The sequence below is a fragment of the Simochromis diagramma genome, unplaced genomic scaffold (assembly GCF_900408965.1).
Source record: "Simochromis diagramma unplaced genomic scaffold, fSimDia1.1 OVJJ01000583.1, whole genome shotgun sequence".
NCBI classification, from domain to species: domain Eukaryota; kingdom Metazoa; phylum Chordata; class Actinopteri; order Cichliformes; family Cichlidae; genus Simochromis; species Simochromis diagramma.
Window position 1 is genome coordinate 1,868,737 of NW_024387285.1, and position 22,909 is coordinate 1,891,645.

Below are 22,909 nucleotides of genomic sequence, written 5' to 3' on the forward strand. Positions count from 1 at the left end.
GGAAACGATAAACTCACTGGACAGGCAGCTAAAAACATTTTTAGTCTTTTATTTGCTACAGTATGCTTGGTCATTAAAATGCATTTGTGGAGGAGCACTTTATAAAACATATTTAATTATTATTTTGCCCAAAAGCGGGTGTGCCTACTTCCACGAGCACACATCGCACAGACTCATCATCGCACACAAAAAGCAAAAACATGCAAATCTGTACTCACGGCTCAGCCTGTCTGTAACAGTTTATCTGTATTACCAAACACATCTGTGTTTCCAATGTGCTATCATGGGATTGCATATAACAATAATATAGCATGTTATTTAATGCACAGTTTGAATATCATATCTGCATATTTGAAGCTTATTATGTGTGTTATTCGATGGTGTTATTGACTTACAGTGTGAAAATGACACAAATAAAAATCACAGATGCAAAACAAAAAAACAAACCTGCAGTGGTAACATGAAAAATGCCTTTCTGTATCATTTCATATTCTTTGATACAAAACTGCGTTATCATTCACTATATCAGAGCTACTCTGTGTAGTAGTTAGTACAGCACAGTGATCATTGTGTGCCAGCGAGACACACAGCAAACTATTGCTTTATCTCGAGGACGGATGAGAAAACTTTTGTCATTATACAATGCACGACACAGAAGGCATCGCACAACTTTTTTCACACAAAAACCAAATATTGTGTTGGACTGAAAGTGCTCCTTCTGTTGAGCCATGTGAGTGTGAGTGAAATGTTTCAGGCGAAGCTTTCACCAAAGCTCTAAAAGTTCTTTATTCATCACTCAGAGATCTTTCTTCAAATATTTGTGTTACACACTGACGTTTTTGTGACATTCGAAATAAAAAATGTGCTTTTAAATATTAATATTCTTCTTCGTTGGTGATAGAAAACTTCTTTTACTCAGAGGTCAGATGGAGCCTTGGTGTGATTTGATCGACTAAAAGAAAAAATACGATTTTCCCAAAATGTGTGTCCAATAAATTGGAAGACTTTAGAGAAATTTAAGAAGAAACCCGAAAAGAGAAATCTTCTGACACCCGCACCCTCCTCCTTCAGGGAACGCTGGCTGAAAGTGCAAGTAATGGAACAGAAGCACTCCCATTATCTGTCATTTACCAAAAACGCATTTTCCCAGTAATGACTCTCTGCTCGCCTTCTTCCAATTGGATCATCTCCTGTCTTTCTTAACCCTTTGATCCTTCCATACACATCCTTTTATATCTTATTTTTTGTTTTTTCACCATTTCAACAATGCTGTCAGGCAGTCCTGCTCACACTTAGCCAAAACGGAATAGACCAACAAATTTCTAAACCTCAGACATGCTGATGAATGAAATGCTTCTCACTGTCAGTCCTACTGAAATCTGAAAACTCCACATGTGCAGGCCTCTGTCGTTACTCCATCCATACAAGACTTGATTAATAATGTTCAGTGAATTGGTACACTAGTCCCAGTCTGAGTGCTGCTGGCGCTAAGTGGACCGGTACTTACAGTGCGTCCCTTTAAGTTACTTTTTAACCATCGTGCACACTCACACTTTAACGTAAGCGAGCTTACAGAAGAAACAGTTGAGGGTTAAACTACTTAACAAAAAAATAGCCAAATAAGCACTAGATGGGAAATTGTTTGGTACTGAGACAAGATGCACTGAAATTCAGAGGATGAAAAAGGAAATTTGACACAGACAACAGGAATTATACAATACAATACAATTTTATTTCTATAGCACATTTAAAACCAAAGGTAGACCAAAGTGCTTCACAGTAATGCAATAAGTCATTGATATAAAACATTAACAAAGTACAAAAACAAGCACCAGTACTAATACTAAGAGATGGGAAGCACTAATTAAACCAGGAGTGTGGGCTAAATAAAATCGATATCGGGCCTCGGTTCAGAGATAGGGTCAATTCAAAATATAAAGAATTAAAAGGTTAAAATAGATGAGATAAGAACACCAGCTAGTGGGGAATGCCAGGTTAAATAGTTACGTTTTCAACCGTGTTTTGAAAGATTGAATAGAGTCCGAGGCACAAGTAGTAACAGGAAGACTGCTCCAGAGGTTTGGTGCAGCCCCTGGTCTTCAGGCGGGACCTAGGTTGGACCAAGAGTAGTTGACCAGATGATCTTAAGGCTCGACTAGGAGTATACAAGGTAAGACGCAGCTTTTTGAACAAGCTGAAGTCTATGAAGGTGGACGGATTGAAGACCGTCCACCTTCATGATGGGAATATTCATTCACAGGAGGGTGACCAAGGATGGGAATGAAACACATCAAACACATGTGATGTACTCAGGGCGAAGCATGAAATAATAAGAAAAGAGGGAAAGTGTCACTCCAGCTAAAGCAGGACATGACTAATAGGTGTTTATTTAAGACCTGGATATGAAGACTAACACTGGACATGATGACAGTAAAAAAAATAACTAGAAAACAGAACTGTCAGCACTGCAGTTCACAGTTGATGCCTTAACCCCCGAGTCATGAAAGCATCCCTGACAGTTAAAGTTTTGTATTTTCTAATTAGTTTTTATTTATTATTTTATTTTGACTTTTTGTTTTTAATTGGGTTTCCTTTCAGTTCTTTTCCAGAGTGGATCTTCCTGTTTCAGTTTAATTTTCATAGTTTGAAAATTGTCTAAATGTTAATTTTAGGCTTTTTTATCTATTATTGTATTTAAGTCATTTGTCAGAGGCAAGATTTAGGAAAACCAGTACAGGCGATACAATAGAACCACGGAGCTTTTTAAAAGCAGATCACAACAAAAGCCTCAGTAGTCAAACATCTGTCAGTGCCTCACCGGGGGAAATTTCAATAACATTATCAAACTAACAAATACTTTTTCTATTAATTTAACTAAAAAAATCAAATCTAGTTTTTAATTATCTATAACAACCCTGATCCCTGACCCAGTGCTTTTACATAACGATATGAAACAGTTACAGTTACCATAAATTAACGTTGTCATTCATATTCACTGGGTTGCTTTGGGGTGTAACATACAAATAGGCTTTCACATTAGTCAGACTTGAACATTTCCTCAGAAGTCATCAACATAATGTGACTCTGTCTTATTGATCCAGGGTGGGGCATCTTCTAGGCCCGCTGTTCTTGGAGGGGGACGAGGGCAGCAGGGTGGAAAGGAAAGGAGGAGTGGGGGTTGAGTCGAGCACCGTGGTTTGTTTTTGGCGGTGGCTCATTGTTTCCCTGGTTTCCTCAAGTCACTTCCCCCACGACGCAAACATATGGAGTAAACAGAGAAATGCGCAGATGGAGCCAGACAAAGACAAAGAGAACTGTATGTTGTCTCAGGTCAGGAATGCATGCGGTGAAATGTTGATGTTCTTTAGTCTGATTGATCATTTGTTTCTCTGGTGTGTCATAAAGAAGTCAAAGTGCAGACTATGTGATGACTGAACTCATTTAACACGGATTTATTTAGCCTCAACTAAGTTTCCCTGAATCAAAGTTTTACAAAATAGATTCAAAATATACCAAAAAAGAGAGAAATCGAGTCAAACGTTTGTGAACGCGCTTTGGCTTATTCTCCCGCGGAAACATGTAATCATAGAAGTGATTAAAATAGGTTTATTTTTCTCATTTGAATCTTAATATGCAGGAAAAAGAAAAATGAAATTAAAAAAGAAAAACAAATTTTGTCTTGAAAAAATGAATAATTCATCATCTTCTGTTCAAATAGTATTGCTATATTGTATCAATCCAATAAAGGCTTCAGTAAATTAAATTGAATTCATATTAGTTCAAGTGAATGAAAAAAGTACACACACACACACACACACACACACACACACACACACACACACACACACACACACTGGTCTCCCAGCTGCTCTGGCTAATTACAAGCATTCGCCAGACCAGCAACGCCCCCCCGGCTCTGCAGTCGACCTCCTCTGTGTTTTTATGCAGTTAATGATATTATTGTTTGGCGAAGCTGCCGGGTCTTCACGGCTCCTCTTAATGCCACTGCACCTGCTTCCTCTAACACAGCTAACGGCAGGTGAAAAAAAGGGGGTCTGGCAATAATTTATCACTCCGAGAGCAATCAGCAGCTGGCTGATTTTTAGTTGTTTGTTTTTTTTTAATTATTATTGGTACCAAAGAAGACTTCAAAGCCGTACACTGCTATTCTCTGTTAAGAGCTACTGTAGCCAGAACACAAACACAGTTTAGTCGAAACTGCAGATTATTTTTCTGCATCATAGCAAAAATATTTGTGTAGTCTGAGCAGCATACTTTCCCCAAGACAAAACAGTTCCTGGTATAGATGGGATTTATGGGACGTACTTAAGTTTGAAATGTAAGCACAAAGTCTTTGTGGACTTGGATCAGCTGTTACACAAAGAAACTAATGTTGATTCAACTAAACTAAAAGAATGAGAGTTCATTTTGATCTAGTTGTCACTCAGAGTCTTATCTTTCTTTCTTGATGAGCAGGAATTTACACTTTGGTGAACTAACAGTGCTTACTTCTTAGTTAACAGTGTGTCTAGTCTTGTCCACATGGCTGAGATCTGGAAAGTGGCACCACCAAAAGTCTGAGATGGGAGTCTATGGCCTCCTCCATGAAAACAATCACAGGCTGTGCTGCACAAATGAGTGTGTCTGAGTGGGACAGACATTGTTTATGAGAGTTTAGTGGGGCAGTCTGTGTACTCGCCGAGTCCAGACGGGTGTAAGGACAGCTGGAGGAACACAGAGAGGCGAGCTTGGAAATGGATTCGGTTCACAGAATGTCTCTGAACAGAGACGAGACAGAAAACGGTTTGTTCTCACAGGTCCTATTAAATATAGGAACACCAAACATTAGCATATAAAAAGAAGAGTTTATAATTTACAAGTTTTTCTGACAGACATGAATTCCCTAAAAGCAAATTCAAGGTTAAATCATTAAATATGATGGGGATTAATTCCAGACAACGTGAATTAGATTTTAGACACGTTCTAGAGTGAATCATGTCTTAAATTTTAAAAACCTCGTTTATTGCACTGGATGAAAATAATGAAAACTTCTGTTTGTTGAGGTCATCAGCTGTTGACACAGTTTGAAGACAGATTTGCCATCTCTTTTGGTGTTTTACAATCTGATTTAAGATAGAAGTGTTGGAGAACTGTGGGAAAAGTAATCAATTCTTCTTACCTAACGGTCCTGAGAGATAAAGCTTCATTTGAACAACAGATTTAACTGATTACAACCAGACCAACCAGTGTGCTTGAAGAGAGGAGCTGCCTAAAACTCGGGGAACGGCACATGACACCAACTTGCTAGCTATGAAATCACTTGAATATTTGCCCCATGGTGTAATCCTATATCACAGATTTTCTGCTAGGTAGCTAGTAAGTACTGCTAACCTTAACCATTTAAAGCCAACCCTTAGGGACATTATTGTCTAACCCTACCTCCATATTTTCCTTGTTCCAGCCACAGGATCTTAATGCTTAACATCACAGATTTGATTACCTAACCTTAACCTGCTACTTATTACCCAGATGATTTCAGTTAGAGCTGGGGCTGCACAGATGGTGTGATCTGCCCAGTGGTTTATCCTTAGCTCCCCAGGTCAAGTGCCCAGTCCTCAGATGATGCAGTGGGAGAAATTTTCCAATTTCTTAACCAGTGTCTTGTTTCTCTTTTACAGAAACCGGGGTTAGAGATCGTTGTGTCACCTCTCATTATCAGTGATTACTCGGTTAATGTCCAACGCCGCTGCCTTGGACATTCGTAACATTACTTGCACCTCAGTCAGGTGACGTCTGACAACAATGCATATGTGAAAACCGCTGTAGGCATTAGTGGGTCTTAGTTCACAGTTAAGATCCTCATTAAGCCACAGCAGGATTCATTACTTTTTACCTGGATGAATAAAGGACAATGAAAAGAAAATGAAGTGCCACGCTATCAGCTAGCACTAGCATACATGGTTTATAAGCTTTACTCATAAACTGCATGCACAGATACACATTAGTGCCAATTAACAGTCGGCTACAGATCCTTGTGCTGAACAGCACGTATGATTATTCTGACAAAGCTTATCCAGTTCAGAGTTTAGCCTCTCCAAGCTACCATAGGATGAGAGGTGGGGGACACCCTGGACAGGTCCTCAGTCTGTCACTGGGTTAACACAGAGAGACAGACAACCATTTACACTTAAAGCCAATTTAGAATCACAGGTTAACCTAATCCCACTAACTGCATGTCTTTGGACTGCGGGAGGAAGCTGGAGTACCTGGAGAGAACCCAGGCAGACACGAGGAGAACACACAAACTCCAGCACATATAATATAATCTATAAACTCAAAATGGATTTTTATTTAAGCTGAGGTTCGTGCCAGTTTTAAAGCACAACACGTTAACATGGGAGTCTATGGGGATTGGCTGATTTTTGGAATCAGCCTCATGGAGGAACAGCAGTTTTAGGCTCATAAGTGTCAGCCTTGGATGGTGCAGCTTATTTAATGTTGAAAGGTTTATTTTCACATTGAGAAAACTAAGAAGAGCTGATTTGATTTTATTAATCCTTATTGTTACTAATGTTACAGTTAAGTTTTGCACTCATTGATCTGTACGACCGTCTCCAACTTATATGTTCCATCACACAATAACGCTCCTCTCATAAGGACGGAGATGGCCAAGACTTTGTTCCTCTATATGTTACATAAACACATTCTTTATTCAACTGGATCCAGCAGTTTCTCCACGTGGTTTCTATCAGCTGTACTCGCAGCATGAAGAAGTGATTGACAGTGGTAGAAGGGAAAGGGGTTGGGTGCGAGGTGGCTGCTGAACATGCCGAGGTGGGGAGGGGAATGGGGCTCCTCTTGTGTGGTCGAGATCGGTTTACCAGAAGAAACGTGGACACTTATCTGCACTTAGAAAACGGAGTGAACAGAGAAATGCCAGGCATTCCTCGGCCACCAAAAGGAGGTCGCCTCGGAGACTTAGGTGGGACAAATTCCTGGCAGTCTGTGGGATTAAAAGGGTGGATGTGGCGTTATTGTAGCGTCTCATTAGGAAAACCTGTAACGGTTTCTCAGCAAGAATGAGTTTTAAAAATAAGTGGTCTTGTTGAGGAAAAAGTAAAATACCTCCCTTAAGAAGTTGGGAAGTGCAAAACGGCGCTAATTGTCCTGTCTGTGGCGGCTGGGTTCACTACAAGCAAAAACACATTTATGGGAAATTTTTCAGGTACAATATTTGGATTTAACGACTTTCTAAACTGCTTAAGCCAGTTTGACTTCAGTTTTTCTTTATCCTCCAACTGACCAAGTAAATTCCAACCAGGCCAGAAAGAATATCAACAAAGTTCCCACAGACATTGTGTGACGGATAATGACTCCGGTTTCTGAAATGCGAGCCACAATGTTCCCGATTCAGGACACTTTAAATACCATTAACAGCAGCAGATTTGCTTTCTCAGCTGCAGACCGCTGTGGCAGGTCGACGGCATGCAAGCACGACCGGGGAATCGTTTATTCAACTGTGCACTTGTTCAGTCTTTAGCTGACCTCCTCTGCACGACACACTGTCATGCGAACCAACCCCGTGATGTAACCAGCGAGCCCTCGCTCTCAGGCTTATGGACAGTTTGTCAGAGCGCTGACTGACATTTACCATTTATGTAAACCCTCACAGCCTTTCCCTCGCATAAGAATTTCTTACCTAATTAGGTAAGGAAAAAAACAGCTTGGAGGAATGTGACCGTCTGTCATCAAGCTCAAAATATACACACAGACAAAGTGCAATATTTTTGTCTTTTAACTCTTTGTTCCACTTTTAGCTTCGAGGTTCCTGTTTGAATTATCTGCCCTTTAAAACAAAGGAAGAAGGAATGCAAGGTGGAAATGCCTGTAGAGCTGCACAAATTTGCAGATGACTGTTACTCAAATAAGGTGTAGGGGAAGTGCAGCGCGTGACTGACGACAGTTTTAGCTTTGCATGCTGATTAAAATTTAAGGTGCATGGATTACTGTGACCGACATCTTATAGTTGTGAAGAAATCTGCGGTCAAAGTCAAACCGTTTCCACACACTTTCCCACATGTCCTCCGCCACTTCCTCTTAAACTGATCTTTGTTGTTGAATATATCAGTGGATGTGATATTTTTTTCTCATATAAGCATCTGGTGCTGATAGGAAATGTTTTGAAGCACAGATGCTCTGCCATAAGTTTGCTGCTGGTCAAAGTGGCTTCTGGAAATTGGTGGCTGCTATAAAAATTCAAGCAAATTAGAGGGTGTCCAGGCAGTGGACTGGGAGTTCTGTTATTCATTTCAGAAACCAGAGCGAAGCTTTGAAAACGGAAGGGTTCACAACAGCTCTGAGCCCACTTTTATGGCTGATAAATGACCTTCTTCCATGTGTGTTTTGAATTTCTGTGGTTCAGAATCCCACCCTGGTTCAGAGGCATGTGCTGTGCAGCTGCAAAATCACAGCTATAAGGGAACATTTTCTGCATGAGCTGGTGTAATATCAACAGGCAATGACAAGCTTAAATCAACTTTTTGGAACCTAAATTGTGCCAGTGGCCTCACTGAATGCAGGAAGAGTGTGTTTTTAGCTTTGGTGCTAGCCTGCTTCCAGCCCTCTGATTAGATGCCAACATCCACCTTGTCCAGCAGGTCGAATAGGTGTCATGTTCAGTAACAGTTGCAAAGCTTATCTTACATATTTTTTTTATAAATAAGATTAAATCCCAGCTTATCATAACTTTAAATTTAAAAGTGTACACCAATGAAAGAAGTACAGTTAATTGGGATTTCAGTCACACAATTAGCCATGCGTAGCATATGCATGAACTGACCTGTTTTTCTTTAAGACTTTAAATTGATGTATTTCATTAGGAAGAAGGATTTCATTTATTTGCAAGCTTTGAAAAATAGTAAACAGTTTTATTTTAACCTGAAACAGAGACACGAATACAGGCATGAATAAACTGGTGTGAGACCAGTCTGATGAAACAGTTTATATTTAAATGAACGTCAAGTCCAGAAACATGAATCAGTCGTTTTCATTATTTATTATATTTTTATGATTAAATTCAGCTCAATTAAGATAAGATAAGATAAGATAACCTTTATTAGTCCCACATGTGGGAAATTTGTTTTGTTGTGGACACAGCAAAGTTACATAGCAAAAAATTAGTAAAACACTGGAATAGGATAAGATGATAAGAATAAAAATAAGATACTGTACACAATAGAATAGAATAAGAGAAAAAAATATAATCAATAGAATGAAAATTGAACAAAAATATACAACTGAGTAAAATACAACGTTGTCAGAAAAAGAGAGAGAATTAAATGTTATTTATAGGCCACTAGTCGTGGAGTTAGTATTTCACAAATGACCTTAAGAGTGAATTTGAGTGAATTTTGCACTAGAATCGCATCAAAACAGATGTGAACAGTTTAATTTGATGCTCTCTACACCTCAGCCTCTGAATAGGCCGAGCTCTGCAGTTGCTCACTTTAAAATCAAACGTGCTGTTTGGTTCATTTGTTGCTGTGAATGGCTTATTGCATCACTGCCCCAAAACACAGAAAAACATCATCGACGTAGCTGTATATTCTAGTTATGAGTAGCAGGTTGTTTTTTTTCATCAGTGGCGGTCAGAGCGTCCCTCGAGTGTCAACACTAGGATTCTTATAATGGAAATCAAAAAAGCTAAAATCCTTTGTCTTTGGTTCCACAAGTTTAAAAAGCACACAGAGTCCATGATTCGCTGCACCGCTGCAACTCTTTGAGTCTGGTGTGAAAGTTTACGAACCACTGGTCTAAACAACGTGGCTGCTGCTGTTTGTCAGGAGACATGAAAGGGAGAAAAATGGAACCACGCCAAAGAGCAGCGTGCAGGCAGGGATGCTGAGCATCCACAGCGGGAGATCTCAGTTCTGCTACGGCCTTCGCTGACGTAACCGTCTCCAGCACGTACCTCATCTTACCTCGCTCTGTGCTCGCTGACCTGGTTTTCTGCACTACAAATCACACCGGGAGTCGAGCTACAGCCTCGCTCTCCCCTTCCCCGTCGAGGATTGCACAGAAAACAATCCAGGAGGAGAAAGCAGGCAGTGTAGACTTTGCACTTATTTATTTATTGCTATCATAAATTCATAGCCTTGCGTATTTGGAGTGTGCAGACACTCAAGTCCAAGAGAACGTAGACTTTTAATTACAGCTTCTAGATTTCACCCAAATTTTATCCTTCTGTTTTCCTTTTCCTACTCATATTTTGTCAGTTGCAGAGGCATCAGCTGTGAAAATATGCAAATATCTCAGAATTCCCAGTCATGCTGCACTGTGTTACCATGGTCTCTGCATGAGCATTCATGCATTAAAATAATAAGCCTGCTGCTGTTCTTAGTGATATAATTACAACAGACGCATCAAACTTTTGACCCTTACTGTCTCTGTGCAGGTTTGTAGTTTCCAGTATTTTTTATTTTGCCAGATTTTGTTTGTTTTTGTTTGTGTGTGCGCGCCATGTAAGAGAAGAGTGTGAGATGCTCCTCAGCAGGCCAGCGGGAACCAGCCCGGAGGCATGCATGAGTAATGAGATGAATGTCCAGTCGACTGCCTCGGCTCCCCTCTTCCTCTGTAATTACCTAAAGCTGTGGTGGGTTTATCATTTGTGTGTGTGTGTGTCAGTCGGTGCTACTCTACTTTTTGAGCTGTGAAGAACAACTTTTATCTCAGCATGGAGTATCAGATCTATTTCCAAAATTTGAACTAGAAAATCAAACACTTTCAGGCTTGCTGGACAAAATGTTCCCGACAAATTGGTGGGGCGAGGCGGGTTGTTATGTGCTCGGAGAGATTTCAGACATTTTGTTCCACTTGCGATCGTCCAACATCTCAGCAACTCCAGGGAATAAAGTCGAGATGTAAACCTGACACTTGAAGTCTGTGTATTGTGTTCATTGGCATTATAGATGAAGCCAGTTAGACTCATGTTATTTGTGAATAGATGATTATAACTGTATTTCTTTGTATTCTTCTTTGTTATTTACGGGAAAGGAAACCTGGAACGGCCGCACAGAAAACCCAATCAGTGTTTTAAGACCACGGGAACTTTTTCCTTAACTCTAATAACTCTTGGAGGAATCCCCCTGTTTTTTGGTGGTCAGCAACATGAGAACCAGTTTATATATTGAAGTTCCTATAACAGAGTTTGGGTTTTTTTTAGCTCCTACTACAGAGTAACTACTCTCTGTCAAAAGGGGAAGAAAGTATCAAAGAAATATCAGCTGTAAGCAAAATTTAAGCCTAAAAATGGGACTGAATGACAGCGCGATTCAGGTTTTATTAAGCCAGTCCCACCCAGCAACGCCGGGGGAAAATAAATATGTAGGGTTGAAACTGAAACTTGATTCATGTGATTCAAATTCTTTGGGTTTTTGAAATGTTCCTGTAAAAGTGGGTGGATGTTTGTTGGTGGAATGACCTTTCACAGAAGCCTGGTAAAGGTTAATCTTTCATAAGCCCTTTTTCCTTTATGAAAAAGGGACTTTCTGATTTTGTCTTGTATTCCCCGGTTTATTTCTGCATTTGGACATTTCAAAAAGATAAACTGTCTTTTATTATCTCTTCCTTGTAATGAGAAATATTTTACTGATGGAGCAGTAAAAATTTGGTTTGGTTTGCGGTACTAGCATTTGGCCACCATGCAAAATTAAAAATCATTTTTGACTTTATCTTTTGATCTGGGCTGTTTTATAGTGTGGGCACTGAAATGGTATGGTAGATATCTGACAAAGTATGATTATTCATTTCAAGTTTAAGGAAACGACAATCCTCTGTGCCTGTCACAATGTTTGAAACGGACTCACGCGCAGACCAGGTATCCTTGGCAAAAGACAGGGATTAATCCAATACACGCTCTCAGTGGGTTCCAAACACACACACGCTCGCTCGGGTCCAGGGCAGATCTCTATACGCACAGAGAAAGAAGTCCAGGTTAGGGATAGTCTCAAACTCACAGGTACAGGTTCAGGGGGACTGATGCTGATGGCTCAACGATCCAGCGAAGGATGCCACAGCCGTCATAAATAGTGCTCCAAATCAGCTGGGATCAGCTGCAGGTGCGACGGTGAGCACAGGTACATAATGAGCACCGCCCCGGCAGAGGTAAGAAAGCGCAAAGAAAAAACCAAACAAAACATGGGTCAGCCGGCGAGGCACGGGGACTATGGCAGTGCCAAGTGCCTCTAACTACTCATGTCTGTATTTTAAGAGAAAGAACACAAGACTGGCAAATTTTAACTTGCTTTCCAAACCAGCACTAAAACTTCAGATATGAATTTATTAAACACAAAACATAAAATTGCAAATTGTCATCTGGGCCTTGGATATACTCTAAAGTTTTTAAAGTGCTTTTAAACAAAGCTCGCATGCATCAGAGTACAGGAACAGTGGTTGTGTTAAATCCATTATTGACAACTGCATTTCCTTCCTCAGCAATAGTTCTTTTTTTTTTTTGGCTACTTCTACTTCTGTCATCACTTTTCAAACCGTACCGCTGACTAGTGTTTTGGCTGTGAAATTGTACAACAAGGAATAAACAAATGTAATTGCTGGCAACAGCACTGTCCATTTATGTTGGATACAGTGTAGATTGAGCTTTAGAGGAACGTGGGTTAGAACTGTAAATAACAAACAACAAAGTCATTCCAGGCTGAAAGCTCAAAATGCAAATAGTCGTCCAGGAGGGCAGACAGAATATGCATTAACAAATCTGTCTTCCTGTGATGAGGAGGTTAACCAGTGAGAAAGACGGATAAACACCAGCAATCTTAATGCTTTCAATAGACATCCAGGGAATGCACATGACGTCCCATTAACACCTTTCTGCCTCTTTTGGAGCGGTTTCCTCTGACAGATTCTCTCTTGTTATACAAAGTAGAGATGTGTTTGGGGTCTCTGGGGGAAGGTTCACACTTGGAAACTGCCTCTTGGGTGATCTGATCGCATATGTACATGCATCACTGCAGGTGTGAAGAATAAGTGCTTATTTCATCTTCTGTGGTTGTCAGGTTCTTGTAATTGTAACCTCTTAGTGCCTAGTGTATCATATTTGATACATGAGTCCTTATGAGACTCATGTAAAACAAACCTGTGTAATTGTACAATACATTTTAAGCAATGCATTGCAAAAAGACTTATGATTCAAGTTAGAACTCATAAATGCAAATTCTTTTTGTCATTTGTCAGACAGGTGAAGAAACACTGATTTATTTAAAGAAAAATCTGATAATTATGTCATTAATGGTTTAAAGGGTTAAACTGACTTCAAAGGGAATGCAGTATTTCTGGAATACCGCCTGCTGTGTGCTACACACCACACATCCCAGCCTGATTCTCCTGACATTGTCCACAGTTCATATGAGAAAACTGCTTGAGAGGAGCTGACGCTTTTTAAAACATTAACAACCCTTTTGACTCATTCTGGATGATATTGCTGCATTTCCACACATCTCTGATAATACAGAGTAAAGTTTTAATGTTATACATAAGAATTGTGGGGAAAAAACGTTTTTCTACAAAAATATTAATGCTAATTTATGGAAGCCCGTTTCCGCCACTAAAAAAAAAAAAAAAAAAGGATCCATAACTCAAAATTCCGAGTTATTTTCTCGAAATTTCGACATATTAACTCGAAATTTCGATTTATTAACTCAAAATTTTGAGAAAAGTAACTCGAAATTTCGAGTTAGCGCTGCCAATCAGTAATCTATGTGAATGACGTCATTTCCTTGTTACCCGGAAGCTGAAGCCCTCAGCTACAAATGCTACAGCTAAGTTACTGGTATTACATCCAGTCGTGAATGCACAGATTGCTGAGTGTTTTCAGCCTGGCTTCACAAATGATGAAATCCCCGTGTTATTAGCTGAATCACATGGTGTTACTATCAGCAAACGTACTCGCGAAAGCGCCAATTTGTTGGGATCCGTTTTTGAGTGCGCGGTCCTCTGCGCCATATGCTTCCGGGTAACAAGAAAGCGACCTCATTCACGTATATTTTTGATTGGCAGAGCTAACTTGAAATTTTGAGAAAAGTAACTCGAAATTTCGAGAAATATAACTCGAAATTTCGAGTTATGGATACTAGCTTTTTTTGTTTTTATTTAGTGGCGGAAACGGGCTTCCATACTAATTAATATGGCTCTTTTAAACTAAAACCAACTCAAAGCAGATTGGATCTTAGCTTCTGTGTTCAATTTGAAAACATGATGGTGATTCCTACATGAATTTACTGTAGAGTTAATCCAATAATCACCTAAAAGTGGATTTAGGAAGCTTTATACCCACATCAGTTACATCAGTACTCTGTGCTGAAAGTAATTGAAAAAAGCAAGAAGAAACTGCATTAATGGAATTATACATTTTTTTTAGACACCATGTGGAAAAAGCTGACTGATTAGATTTGGTCTACAAATGTAATCTTAGTTAGTTTTGTCTGCAATGGTCACTGTGGAGTGAAAAACCTAAATAGAGCTACATTTCAAGTATTTCTATAATAGAGATCTTAATAGAAGAACGTGACCTAAAAAGATGTTCAGACCAAAATTAGCAACACATAAAAAATGTATGTGTCTGCAATGGTGGAGGCATATTTTACAGGAAACACTGGGCGATGCAGTAAACTGCAGAATAAATGTTTACATTACAGATGAATGTGTGCTTGTACGTCTTTGATATCCTGCCACATGAGACGGGATTGCGATGGGGCAAAGGTGAATCAGGTTTTACTCACATCACCGTGCCGTGTATGCCAAATAAAAGCCTGGAGAGCTGAAATACATATTTGCATTATTCACCTCAAAAACCAAAGAAGGCGGTCGAGGGAGGTTAAACTTTTTTTTGCTAATTGAAACTGCATTGTTTAGCCTGGGGCCTTAGACTTGACACCCCACTGTGCTAACTGCTGTCTCATTTAAATGAATGAGGTGGATATAGCTTTTCATGCAGCGCTGTTGTCGTCGTGAACGTTAGTGTTTGCCACAACCCCCCCCCCCCCCCCCCCCCTTTATGTACACCACCTCTTGTTTGTTTTTGCAAATTTTAGTTTAACAGCTTACTTCCTTCATATGTTTTGGGTTTAGCCTTGATTTATGCAGTGTAGGATCTTTTATAGCGACGCCGTGTTAAAGAATCTGTAGGCTAGACAGAAGATGTTCTTACATCCAGTAGAGATGAACCATTATAATGCTGAACATCGGCATTGGCTAAATGTTCAAAGCTAATGAGAGAGGTCAGTTATATTGAGATATAATAATGGTTCCCAGAAACAAAAGGAAAAATGAGTATTAAGAACAATCTCTGCATTTCTGTTATCAGCAGTGTTGTTGCTATTTTATTGTCATTTTACACACTTGTAGTGATTTTTAACCTAAGCATTGATAATATTCAGCAGTATCAGTATAATTTACATATTGCATCATCTTTCCTAATGAATCTAGAATACCATGCATTTAAAAAAAAAGTATGTCTATAATTATAATAATCATAATGGATAATGTATGTATAGTAAAGGTTTCCTAAAAGTAGCACATCACAGATTTGAGGATTGATGAGTAAAACAGAAAACTCCTCAGTGCTTCTAGGTATAAAAACTGTACATCCCACAATATATGGACACACTGCAATATTATTTTGAATGAATATGTGATGTTACAATATCAACCTCAAACAAAGGAGATATAAAACATAGTGCAAGCAAAATTCCAAAGTAGAGTAGTTGCATTTATATAAGTAAACATTAATACATACAAACATGCAAACATATATATATATATTGTGTTTTTATTGATTTTATTAAAGTTGCCTTTTTCTTGGCAATCCCATGTAAATGTTCATTTAATCAGTCATGAAATGTTCCTTTTTGTCTTTTTTTTAAAATCACAATTCCAAATATCATATCAAAAATATTTTCTACATCGGTTCAGAAGAATTTAAAATTAATAATCTTTTTTTTTTTTTTCATTTCTTATGTCTTAAACTGCAAACTTGGGTTTTCATAATACCTTTTTTAAAGATAGTGTTATACTCAAACTTGTTAATAAAGTGTAAGATCGTGAAACTGGTTCCTGACCAAAATATTACAGGAAATGTGTAATGAAATATGTATTTATCCCAACATTCCTCTGGTATTTCCTTTTTTGAAACTTGGCTACATCCATCCAGAACATCTTTGAAATTATACAGTGAAAGAGATAAAAGATGGAGAATGATTTATAGTTTATAGAGCACATAAATCACTTACTATCATCCGTTTTATCATTTTAAAACATTTCCAGTACATGTTTCTCTGGCTGAAATCTCTTTGAAGATTTCTATTATTGAAAGGAACTCCTTTAAGTTTGTTGTTGATATTTTTCTGTGTACATTGTTTATTTAAAACAAACAATTAACACAGAAATACAAACAGGTGAAGTCATTTGTGATGTAAAAACCCAAATTTACTATTTTCGGGTTTTTTTCTCCAAGATAAATTTCCTCGACGTCATGACGTCAGACTTTGAACTCCGTTAACCGGAAGAGAAGTGTCGCTGTGTGTGTTTTCATGTTTACATTTGGGGCACCGCGTCAAAATGAATCCCCCGATGATCATCTCGACCAGCTCCGTGTCAACAACAAAGAGTAAGCCCGTGTGAACCCGCCGGCATCTTTACTGCGCTGCTGAACAGAAAGCAGAGCCGCTGAAATGTGCTCAGTTAGCTGTTAGCTGCACACGTTAGAGAAGTCTGTGACACAGCAGAGAGTCCCCTTTGATTCAGTTTAAGTCCGTTTTTAAGCCGTTGAGCTGTCTGTCAGTGAATATGCAGAATGACTTTCGCTTGCTGTGTCATAAGCACGTTTGCTAACAGACAGTTTTCAGGTAGCAGGTTGCTCAGGTTTCCGGTTTTTGATTACAAACATAATCCTTTATTATGAAGTCCACTTGATACGTTTGATGGCATATTCTGAGCGTTTTAGCTGCAAGGCTCTCACACTTCGTTCTTAGCTGCAGAGACAGGTGTATCAAAATAGCATGAGCCGTGTTTATGGCACAGTTATGTTACCACAAGTGCAGGGACAGTGTCTTTGCTGGAGCTCTCCAGTCCTGTTGTGTCAGTTAACATAGTTTGCAGTTAAGTGAAAAACTGCTGCAAACATACAAATTAAAGATGCAAAGTGCTGTTAGCCTTTCTGCTAACAGTGTAGTAAACATAGAACAATGTAGAACTGGAGAGATCAGATCAGTATCATTTAATCTAGCTGTGTGAGTCAGGACCAAACCACACATACACACCAAACTCTATCATCCCAAAGCTGGGATACTTGTAACAGCAGCACTGTACAGGCCCTCTATTATACTAATATATAATAAAGTGCCATCACTCATATTTCATTTATCGTATTCAGTCAGTATTAAAATATACAATGTTATTTCCCCTACATGCACCTAATAAGCTAGCTCACAAGTGTTTTCACTTTTCAACAATGAAAAAATAAATCTGTATTGTACGTGTGCAGGGAAACGAGAGGCAGAGCGTTCGGTTAACTGGACGGCGGAGGAAACTCAGGTGCTCCTCTGCGCCTGGAGCGATGAGCGAGTCCAGAAGACTTTGGCTGAAAACCTCAGAAACCGGCATGTCTTCAAACACCTCTCAGCTCGCATGAGTGAAATGGGTTTCTCTCGGAGTCCCCACCAGTGCCGGCTTCGAGTCAAAACTCTCAAGGCTAACTACGTGAGAGCCAAACTGCAGAGAAGCATGGACAGCTCGCAGCCGTGCACTTTTAAATACTTTGCCGAGATGGATGCGGTGCTGGGCCGAAGGACAGGGGGAGGGGAAGGAGGGTCTCATTTTGTTTCACACCAACGGGTGTCAGAGGGCCACTTTGACTCTACTGATGGGACAGGGAGTTTTACCTCGGATTTAAATTCCAGTACAAACATAAGTGGACACCATTGTGGCTCTATGGGGAATTCAATGAGGCAAAATTTAAGCTCTTTAGAGGAGAGAGCAGGCTGTCAGCTGGACTCTGAGGTAAAGGTAGAGCACAGAGAAGAGTCGGTGGATGAGTTGGAGTACAGCGACACGGGATTCTCACAGCATCCGAGGGACAGGCACCACGAAGTTTATCTGGAGACAGCCATCCACCCGGATATTAACGGTATGTACTGTTACTGAAATAATAATGTAAACAAGACACATTTATCTTATTTTAGGAGCTAAAGTCAAGAAGATTTTTACATTTTGTTTAAACAGTACGGGTCGGAGATAGATCCTCAAAATTATATCTGGATATTTCAAGAAGATTTGTGATAATGGTTTTAACAATGTAGGAAAAAAATGCTTTATTGATTCTTGTAGCTTGCAGGCCACAGCACTTCGAAGCGTCAGTAAATGAAGGGCATTTTTCATCCTTCTTTTGCAGTACTGCTACTGATGGCGATGCTCAGTAGAGTAATTACTTTTGGTCACACATCACCACCTACTATATCGTCCTTTATAGCCTGGTTGTGTTGGTGTTTTGCTTTTGCCTCAGATGTTTTGCCTCGAGTGTGTTATTTCCCTGCATATTTTGCAGTGTCATGCTTTATTTGAGGTCAGTTAAGTAGCTAAATATTTAGTTTCTAAATCATCAATGAAAGCAGACATGTTGCTCTCAGTGTCAGATATGCCTGGGCTTGGGAAGGTTATATCAATGATGTTGCAGCGTGACACTTTTAAATGTCAAGTAATCATTTATCCCAGTATTATCGTTGATGACATATGGCACAGCTGTGGTGTGATAGACCCAGAAAGGGCTAAAGAATCACCAGGATTTGAAATGAGAGATGCTTTGTTCCAGATACGTCGGGACTTGGATGTTGAATGTTGGGGTGACATTCTTGAGTTAGTGGGTTCCATAAAAAGCGAGAACATATTTTTTTGGTTCTTAGCAATATGGAGTCTTTCAGGTATCACTAGCAATAAAGCATGATACTTTTTTCTTTTTTGCTCTTCGAAAGTGTCCGAAAAAAGCCTGTAGCTGTGTTTGCTCTGTTCTAAGCCCCTCCCACCAGACATGCGCAGCAGTTTGTGCTTCAAATGATGCTAATTCAAGTCTTCAAATGAGGTTTTAACCTCCTTGGTGAAATTCCTCGACTACATAACTCTTTATACTCTATTATATTTTTCCCATGTGGTATTATTGTTGTACTCTGACCTGAACAGGTCTGGAAAGCCTCTTTCTACAGGCTCAAAACGTAAAGCTTGGAGGAGAAGGACACTTGTTCCCTCTGAGTGCACTTGAGTTATAACAGGCTGAATGTTTAAAGTTGAGACAGACTTCATGCTAATAACCAAACAATTGCGAAAATATTTGTGGTCTATTAATCAATCCTGTCATTAATAACACCATGCATGTATTGTTTTATATCCTGATTTGCAGGTACAACAGTGGAAAATAGCTCAAGCACTCCTTCTCCACATTTGGTCCTACCTCTGCCTGCTCCTCCTGCTCCCACTCTTACCCAGTCCACTGCTTCTCCTCTCCCAGCACCTCCAGATATAAACCCCAACATCCTCCCTGCCTCTGCCGACCATCACCCTGCACCGTCCTGTCTCGAACCTGTCCTTAAGCACCTGTCAGAGTGCTTCCAGCAGCTGGTCTCTGAGACCCGGAGCTTGCTGGTGCAGCTGGAGAGTCAAAGGCAGGAGCACGCCCGATGGCACCAGGAGCTCCTGGCCCAGTGGCTGCAAAGGGAGGAACGGCGGCAGAGGGAGACGGCTGAGAGGGAGGAGAGGAGGGAGAAAGCTCGCATGGAGCACGAGATTAGAGTCCTGGAGCTCCTCACCAATCTGAGCAAACAGCAGGGGTGTAGCTGTGAGGGCAGCCGGACTTTAGCAGGGGGACAGGCTGGTCCAAACCATACTAACAAAGACAGGAGATAGGAGTTTTACAGTGGCTGACCCAAAGTGCGGACTGATATTTCTTCTCAGGTGGACACAAATAACATTAGCAATGAGGCAAGCTCCCACAGTCAGGCCAGCCCGAATCCTGAGTGGGAGATTTTAGTTGAGCCAAGTGCACAGATACCCCCCCCTCCCTTCCAAAAAAAAAGAAGCGGAAAGTCTGTGAGAATAATATGACTGCTACTGTTACTTTGACATTTAAGGGCCCAGAAATCCAAAAAAGAGGAAACTACAGTTGAAGTGTAAAAGAGGAATTTCTTCTTGTTTTTGCAGTCACATTGCTGAGGGGATTTCTGTGATGTCAGTGAATTTCGCCAAATGTTACAGAGTTGTTTTGATGCACTTTCACAGAAATTAAAAGTGTATATTTTTCAACCAGTTTCGACTGAAATGTGTTTTTCACAAGTGACTTGTTTCAGTTATTTATCGCAACTGTTGAGCCAAAGTAAGAATCAGTCGGCATCATCTTCAGCGTGTTTGGGTTCAGTGGTGGCGTCCTTGGATCTAGATCAAAGCTTAACTGTTCATACAAATAACCTCTCTTACTTTTGAAGCAATGTGAACCAACCTTGAAACAACAACAGCAAAATCAAATCAAAATATTTAAGTCGGTGTACAGGATTATATGTGTGTGTGAATTGTAGTATTAATAGAACTTTTCCAACATACCACATTAAAAAGTGACTCCTGTTTCTAATCCAGATGAAAATGATAAACAGATGAATAATTAAATCACAGCTTTTGCAATAACTGTGCAATAAGTTGCAAGTATGAGATGTTGTCCATGCTGTGTGACAGCACATCAGATCTCCATTCATATCAAACTTGCTTCTGTTACACGAAAAAGTCATTAAAAATAAACAGCATTGACAGCTTAGCGGTAATAGACGACCATAACAGACTAAAGTCAAAGGGCAGATGCGATGAGAGAGTCGCAGGTTTGATTCCTTCAGTGTTTACTCAGTTTGTCCCTGCTGTCCATTAGCAGGATGCGGGGCTGTGACCTGGCTGCTTCAGTGGGGGGGTGACAGAAAGAGGCAAACAGTTTACTGTACATTCCTGACGCCTGTGTTCGATGCTCAGTGTTGAAGCTATTTTGGGAAACTAGCACAAACATACAGTGAAGTCTGTTTATTTACGTCTCCGCGGGAACATTTCATACCCAGCATGTCAGCCTGGATGTTACCCCCGCTAAGACCTTTAGCGCAGCTCCGAGACTCCAGGCTTCGAGTTTCTTCGTTGCTGTATCAAACGAGCTACACCTGAACAGTCCTTTGCTGCGATGGTGTATATTGTCTTCCTGCAACACTCGGCAATTTTCTCACACTCATGGGAGACATTTTTATTAAACCTCCAGGCTGTGGCTCGCTCCATGCTGATTCTTACCTGAATAGACAAACTGGAAATTTTTCACTCAGGCATTCAGCATTGTCTACCCTGAAGGGGTGTGAACAAGTTAAAATGAAAAAGCCCCACTTCCTTTTGACATGTATGAACCAGATTGTAATCAATACTGGTTTGGCTGGGAAAACCCAACCACTGGAATACTTACTGATGATATCTTCCTTATTGTAAATGGATAAAGTGAAACAAAAACTGCCAAAACAAACAGACCCATCCCACCTGTCTGTTAAAACCTGATGTTTGTGTTAATAAAGAATAAGCCACACCTATCTGTGGACTAGCATGACCCACCATTACATTATAATCCTGCTGCATAATCCCCGATAAGTGAACTTAATTGAGAACATTTATAGGTCTTATTGCTCGTTTTTATCCAACACAACTTCCTTGTGACCTTTATTCTTTGTCATCAGTATAAAAGCATACGCTCTGTGATAACTGAGCCACAGGCTATGACGATATATTCTTACAGATGAACGGATAGTTTCACACACTATGGACAAGTAGTAGTGTCTATTGTACTTCATATAAGTATGTGTCTGTATATTCTTCAGTTTTGGAAATTTTTAAAAGTTGCATTTAAAGGAAACACTGTATATTTGACTATTACGTCCTAAATACCAACTCTAACATATAACCATGTAAACATTTCCGACTACATCGCAGGATTCGTAACGTGTTGCAGACCACCTAGATCCTCACGTTCACCTTCTCATTACTAACTTTCCATCTCTTGGGCCAAAGCAGACCTTCGTGCATGTGAAGCTGCACAAACTGTCACACTAATAAAGCACCTGGTTGGTTGTGGTCACATGATGTAAAAAAATATGAAAATAAAGCCTAGTTTTCTCTCGTGCTCCTTAACAGGACAGCCTCTAATCTCATTTACTTTCTTCTTTGTCACAGAGGAGGCCTTCACAAAGGCACACAAACAACTTATTCAAAGGTTGTTTTCTTGGTGATTTATTTCATTTTTATTGCAGTTTACAGCATGAGGAACAAATGCGCCCCAAATACATGGAAGTTTCAGTTAAATAAAAACCAACTGAGCATTACTTCCTGCATCTCATTTGTGCCTCGTGGTCTTCCCCACAGTGACTTCAAGCCTGATCTCTATGCAGTCATTTAAGCGAGAGAAAAGCCAGATTAGTGCATATACATAAATCTGCGCTAATCCTGGATTACGTAATACAAGTGGATGTTGATGAGATTTGGGATGATTTGCTGTTATTGTACCAGGGCTTATTACTCTGTTCTGACATGTGGAGAAAGTCATCCAGTACAGATTTCTCAGACTAAACTATCAATCAGTGCATCATCTTTGCATGACTCATGGTTCTGTATGTTCATCGGCCTGACTGCAGGGAGAAATGTAATCAGCCTGCTGTTGTTTAAAGCTTATAGGAACATTAAGGAAGCTTCTGAACAAATAAATATCAGTCAAAAATCAGTTTTGTTAGACGATAACATATTTTCTGCAGATATAAAGGAAGAAAATGAGTCATTTAAAGGTTCACTTGTACCG

The 22,909-nt window shown here is 39.8% G+C and overlaps 2 protein-coding genes across 2 annotated transcripts in view; both read left to right on the forward strand.

The window, feature by feature from the left end:
• rasgef1ba (RasGEF domain family, member 1Ba) overlaps nucleotides 1–22,909 on the forward strand; it is a 113,429-nt gene that overhangs the window by 60,901 nt on the left and 29,619 nt on the right. The window lies entirely within an intron of this gene.
• LOC120716192 lies at nucleotides 16,500–20,358 on the forward strand. The gene is made up of 3 exons (XM_040003630.1): nucleotides 16,500–16,675; nucleotides 17,552–18,193; nucleotides 19,457–20,358. Exons 1-3 carry the CDS (start codon nucleotides 16,627–16,629, stop codon nucleotides 19,957–19,959), a joined length of 1,194 nt encoding a protein of 397 aa, XP_039859564.1. The 5' UTR covers nucleotides 16,500–16,626; the 3' UTR covers nucleotides 19,960–20,358.